Genomic DNA, 6,074 nt, shown 5'->3' on the forward strand with positions numbered 1-6,074 from the left:
ATTCTTGCCAGTGTTTAACCATTCAGCGCTTGCGCGCTCTCCTGGAGACCGTGCGCTCATGCCCACTCACAGCGCACACACATAATGCCAAGTTCACATTACTCCGTTTGCAGTGCGTATGTGGTGCGTATTTTTTTCCGCGCTCATGTTAATGGATTAATAAAGCGCGCACACTGCACACCGTTGCTGTCCGGCAGTGCGTTCCACGAGCGGTGCGTCTGCAGCAGTGCAAAGATGGTTTCCGCACTGAGTCTATTTTTACTGCGCTGCAAGCGCTGAATTAAAGTGACAGTGCATTGTTTGCAGTAAATATGAACATGGATTGACACGAAAATGTAGTAATTACACCATAAATGCATATTATTAAAGTCTACTGTATTTCACAGTCAACACATATGGCAGGTAGGAAAACAAAGTTCTTTATGAACCGCAGGATTGCATTTAATAAAGATTTAAATGCAAAAGGAAAGGCAGTAGAGCTGACTATTTCTGTCAATGGTAAGTTTGTGATAACGCAAGAAAAGTAGTTTAAATGTTTTGCCACTTGCTTGAGCAACTTAATATATAAATCTAAAGTAAACGCAAAAGTAACAGCATTGAATAATGTGTTGCTTATGTTTATTGTTTAAACATGTCTTTGAAAGATTGTATTACTGTACTGTGTAAAAAAATAAAGTAAACGCAAAAGTAACAGCATTGAATAATGTGTTGCTTATGTTTATTGTTTAAACATGTCTTTGAAAGATTATATTACTGTACTGTGTAAAAAAAAAATTGCAATGCTGAAAAAGCATTTTCAATGACAATGTTTGGATTTGAAATCAAAATAATGGATAAATGTTGTGTTTGTGGTAAACAGCCACGGATCAGTAGCGGACTCCTGTGTGAAAGCTGCTTCACCCCTCACAAGAGTCACCTAAGAGGGGAATTCCCCCCATTTTCAAAAATGAAATTCAGGCCCTGAATAAATGTCTAAAAATCCTGATTGGAGTATCACTATAGTTATAAATGATAAAAAAAAAAGAAGGCTTTAAAAAGATCGGTATCGGTGATCGGTATCGGCAGATACTGCTTTCTGTGATCGGCGATCAGTGGTTGGCCTCAAAAATCCTGATCGGAGCACCCCTACTAAATAGACTTTATTAGAGCCACAGAAGACAATCGGTTCACTGAAAAATGCACAATACACAATTTTACAGCCTAGGGTGAACTCATTAAGTCCATTAACAATGATTTGAGACAAATACAATGTAATTTAATGGAAAACTGTTTGCGTCACATTGCTTTAATCGTTTGAGGTAAAACGTATGTTCATGTCCTCTCATCCTTGATGGCAAACTTACTGCTGTTCTTTCTCCATTAATGCAACAAATGAATTACTATATAAACATGTAAACATGCACTACACAGTACACGTTTAGTTGGCGATGTTTTTAATTCGCATCTGAAGGGTCCCGCTCTGTGCAGCACGCAGTGTCAGGTGTCAAAACAAACAACACGAGGTGTCAGTGATTTCCACCTCTAGAGACCACTCTTGTACTATATAATGATAGCGGACCTTTCTCAGCCGCTGATGTTTGGTGCAGATTTTTGCCAATAGCAATCAACTATCGGTGCCGATTAATCGGCAAAGGGTGTTAAACAACAATCAGATCTATTAAACAGCATGTGGAAAAAGTGTTCTACAGGGTTGAAAACCTAGTAACAAATTTGGACCAATTCCGATAAGTCAATTATTTTCATGATATGGCCAATAACCGACAAATGGACAATATTACAATTCTGTACTATGTTGTCTAAATAAACTCAAAATAAAACACTAAAATTACAATAAATCATTTAAATCTTTAACATGTTAGATGACAGCACAACTAATCTAAATCTACATTTTCATTTAAAAGTCTGGGGTTGGTAAAATTTATGTTTTTGAAAGTCTCTTATGCTCTCCATAGCTGAATTTATTTGATCAAAAATACAGTAAAAACTTTATATTGTGAATTATTATTACAATTTAAAATAACGGTTTTCTAAATATAATTTTAAAATGTAATTTATTCCTGTGATGGTAAAGCTGAATTTTCAGCATCATTACTCCAGTCTTCAGTGTCACATGATCTTTCAGAAATCATTCTAATATACTGATTTGCTGCTGAAGAAACTTTTCTTATTATTATAAATTTTGAAAACAGTCATGCTGCTTAATACTTTGTGGAAACTTTTTAAGCTTCTTTGAGAAATATAAAGATTAAAAAAGAAATGTATTTATTTTTTGTAACATTATAAATGTCAGTAATTTATATCAATTTAATGTATCATTGCTGAATACACATTTAATTTCATGAAATAAATACATAAACTTGCTAAACTTTTGAATGATAAGTGTACATGCTCAATTCCCATATTTATACAAATAAATATCCAATATTGACCATTGTTGATCAAAATAAAAATAAAACCATTCCGATACAGTTCCAATAACCCATAAGTTGTTATTTACTGAAGACAATGGAAACACATTGTGCCACTAAAAACACTCTTGGCTGCATGATTTGACAAGCCACAGGACAGCCCCATGTTTCCATGAGAGCTCGGAGTATTTCCTCTTCTCTGGTTCACGTAGGCAGGCCGGTGCTGTACTTTTTAAGAGGCTTGGTAGAGAGAGCATGTGTTGTTGATCAGGTCAGTCTGGCCTCCTTCAGCCCCAGCTGGAGTTTGTCAGGCTCTGCCTCCCCAGGTGTGGGGATATTGGGAGTCTTTACATAAGCCCCTTAGTGAGTAGATGAACACGGCTGTTTCCAGTGCACCAGCTGAATCACCACTGTTGCATAACAACATTTAGGCACTTGGTAATTCACACATTAGGATTGTACTGTTGACCATTAATGCCACAGAAACATGTATAAGATGTGTAACCTAACTCTAGAGTGCACAGTCGAGGCGTGACAACCGCTCTGATTGTGCCATCCTGCAGCAAACAAAAACAACGTTTTTATGTAAACAGCCACACAAAAATCAGCTGATCTACTTCTTCCTACTTTGTCTGCAAACTTCAATGGACTTCTGCATTAAAAAAAAAGTTTGAGTAATTTACTGGGTGGCTTATCTATTCAGATTTAGGATCTTGCTTTGGAACCAGTGGTTGTTTTTTAAGCTGTTTCTGGAGAGAAGTACAAAGAGGAGGCGTGGAGTATTTCTCCACCGAAGTACTGCAGAGAACGGATCACAATAAACAACTCTGGCCAGCAATGAGATCATTGCACACAACTCCAACTGCAAAACGAAAACGACGGAGTTGCGCAAGAGCACAAAGCTCATAAAACCACAAGGAACCATATACATCCCAAATTGCAATGCAAAAACTTTGCATCACAATTCAAACCATAAAGGCCTGCACAGGATGCTTCAAAAGAAACTGGTACTAAGCCTAGGACCATATACATAATAACTGGCAGCCTTTAATAACTTAATTGTGGTGAGTCATAAGAACTTATGAGAAAGGTACATTAAAGGCAGCTGCCTACAACAATACCAGTTGCCTCAGGCCCCCAAAAACGAAAGCAAATATTACATCACCAGTTCTTTTCACAAGACCCTGCGGAAGTTAAGCTGAAACTTGCACGCGAAGAGAACTTGCCAAGTTCTTCAAGTTGAGCATAACAGACCTTTTATAAAAGTTCTTATAATTAAAGAACTCTAGCAACATGTAGAAACAACTCAAAAGTTGCAAGTATCTGATCACACATGCAACAGACAGCATGCAATACTAACGCTATATGTGTGTTTACTTGTGACAAACTATTTCACTTCCTCTTCTGTCAGTCATTTAATTATCAGACCTGACAAATCAGTGAGTCATAACAAAAATATAGCATAGCAAAGTCTTTAAAAGGCAAAAAATAATTAGCTGACTGAAAATATTAGATGTTTAAGCCACAAAATACAGGCTAAACTCGCCATAAGATTGTCTTTGACAGGACATGCGAGAACATAGCCACCAAAAATAATCATTTCAAATGTGAGACTCCTACACATACTTGAAAAATTATGAACATAACGACACATTAAAATACAGCTGACAGTTCAGCAAACAACATGCAGAACAGTGTATTTAGGAATGGCAAAGCTGAATTTCGTCTAAACTGATCTGGACTCTTCAGTGTTTGTTTTGTAGTACTAGTACAAATACTAATATACAGCAGCTCTGTAGACAATAGCATTTCTAATAATATGTAGTCCATAAAGCATAACTGGTTAGGCTGGACTGCCTGATTCTGTATTTCCACCCAAGAAAAGGCTCGATATCACATAACATTGATGAAAATATTTATTTACATACAAACACGAGCCTAATGTCTGTTGAAACTAATCTCCAGTTAACTGACGTGTTAAACTAGCTGGTTATCTATCAAAATAGCGCTGGTTAGTGGGGGGTTTTCTGGTTTTTGAGCAATACTGAATAGGACTTTCAATAGCAGATGACTGAGGGACACTGGGAATCCATTTGACGTTTCAAAACAAAATATGATGTGCACTTTTATTAAACTGACAGATAATACCGACTCTCTCAATAAACGAAAAAATACAGTTAACAATTGCTTACCCAAATAAATGTCACCAAAGGATCCAGAGCCAATTTTCCTTCCCAGTCTGTATCGGTTTCCTACTCTCAGTTCCATGATAAATGGCTAAATAACAAAGCTAGCGATAAAGCTAGCTTTAACGGGAGTGATTTAAATGATATATGTTCGGAGTGTTTAAAAAAAGCAACGAAAACCCGTTCTTTGTTATCTGTCTATTCTTCCGTCTCTCCCAGCCAGAATCCCCTTATACAGCCTGCTAGCTTGCTAATTCCCTTCACAGTGCTACCCAATTTTCACCAGTCGTTTTCTAACGTTCCGAATCGGGAAATATCAAAATATTAGGCTTATTAAAAAGAGTACACTGTGAACTTTATGCTCTAGTTATTTTTACCCTGAAAAAAGTCTGTTTAAAAAAGGATGAAGGCCGATTTTGAGAACGACTCCCTTCTAGCTCCGCTGGCCCTGAAACTGCCGTTGACTCTGTGTAATATGTATCTGCTACTACAACAGAAGCTGCATCAGCGCAAGAATCCAGCGGGCTGCGCTGACGTCACTTCCCCTAGCAACAGCGGGCCAGTGGAAAATCTTCCAACCCTTCTCAAATCTTCGGTTAAGACAACAAACCGTCTGCTAGGATTATTTCGTGATAAATCGGTTGAAAAAAGGATGAAGGCGGATTTTGAGAACGACTCCCTTCTAGCTCCGCTGGCCCTGAAACTGCCGTTGACTCTGTGTAATGTGTATCTGCTACTACAACAGAAGCTGCATCAGCGCAAGAATCCAGCGGGCTGCGCTGACGTCACTTCCCCTAGCAACAGCGGGCCAGTGGAAAATCTTCCAACCCTTCTCAAATCTTCGGTTAAGACAACAAACCGTCTGCTAGGATTATTTCGTGATAAATCGGTTGAAATTTTGAAACATCCATAACCGTAGTTCCATTGATATACATGAAAAATGTTTATTAAAACGTAGTTAAGTGTTTTACTAGCGATATTCCCACTAATAAGTCTGGACAATGTAGAGGGATGTAAATCAATGTGTATAAATAAACATTCACACTGCTATTCAAAAGTTTGGGATCAGTAAGATTTTTAATGTGTTTTAAAGAAGTCTCTTCTGCTCATCATTATTTGACCAAATATACAGAAAAAACAGTAATATTGTAAAATATTACCAGTTACAATAATGGTTTTCTATTTTAATATACTTTGAAATATTATTTATTTCTGTGAATCAAAGCTGAATTTTCAGCATCATTACTCCAGTCTTCAGTGTCACATGATCCTTCAGAAATCATTCTAATATGCTGATTTATTATCAATGTTGGAAACATTGTTGGCTGCTTAATATTTTTTGGAACCCGTGATACTTTTTTCAGGATTATTTGATGAATAAAGTTAAAAAGAACAGCATTTATTTCAAATAGAAATATTTTCTAACAATTAAAGTCTTTATTATCACTTTTTTTGCTGAATAAAAGCATTCATTTCTTTA

At 36.8% G+C, this 6,074-nt stretch overlaps 1 protein-coding gene across 1 annotated transcript in view; it reads right to left on the reverse strand.

The window, feature by feature from the left end:
- LOC107688108 (casein kinase I-like) overlaps nucleotides 1-5,055 on the reverse strand; it is a 42,451-nt gene extending 37,396 nt beyond the window's left edge. Inside the window, exon 1 of the mRNA XM_016485675.1 lies at nucleotides 4,601-5,055. Within this exon, the coding sequence (XP_016341161.1) occupies nucleotides 4,601-4,676 (76 nt within the window). The 5' untranslated portion in view covers nucleotides 4,677-5,055. The remainder of the gene's footprint in view (nucleotides 1-4,600) is intronic.
- Between the last annotated feature and the right edge of the window lie 1,019 nt (nucleotides 5,056-6,074).

This window comes from Sinocyclocheilus anshuiensis, unplaced genomic scaffold (assembly GCF_001515605.1).
Source record: "Sinocyclocheilus anshuiensis isolate Anshui unplaced genomic scaffold, SAMN03320099.WGS_v1.1 scaffold249, whole genome shotgun sequence".
Lineage (NCBI taxonomy): Eukaryota > Metazoa > Chordata > Actinopteri > Cypriniformes > Cyprinidae > Sinocyclocheilus > Sinocyclocheilus anshuiensis.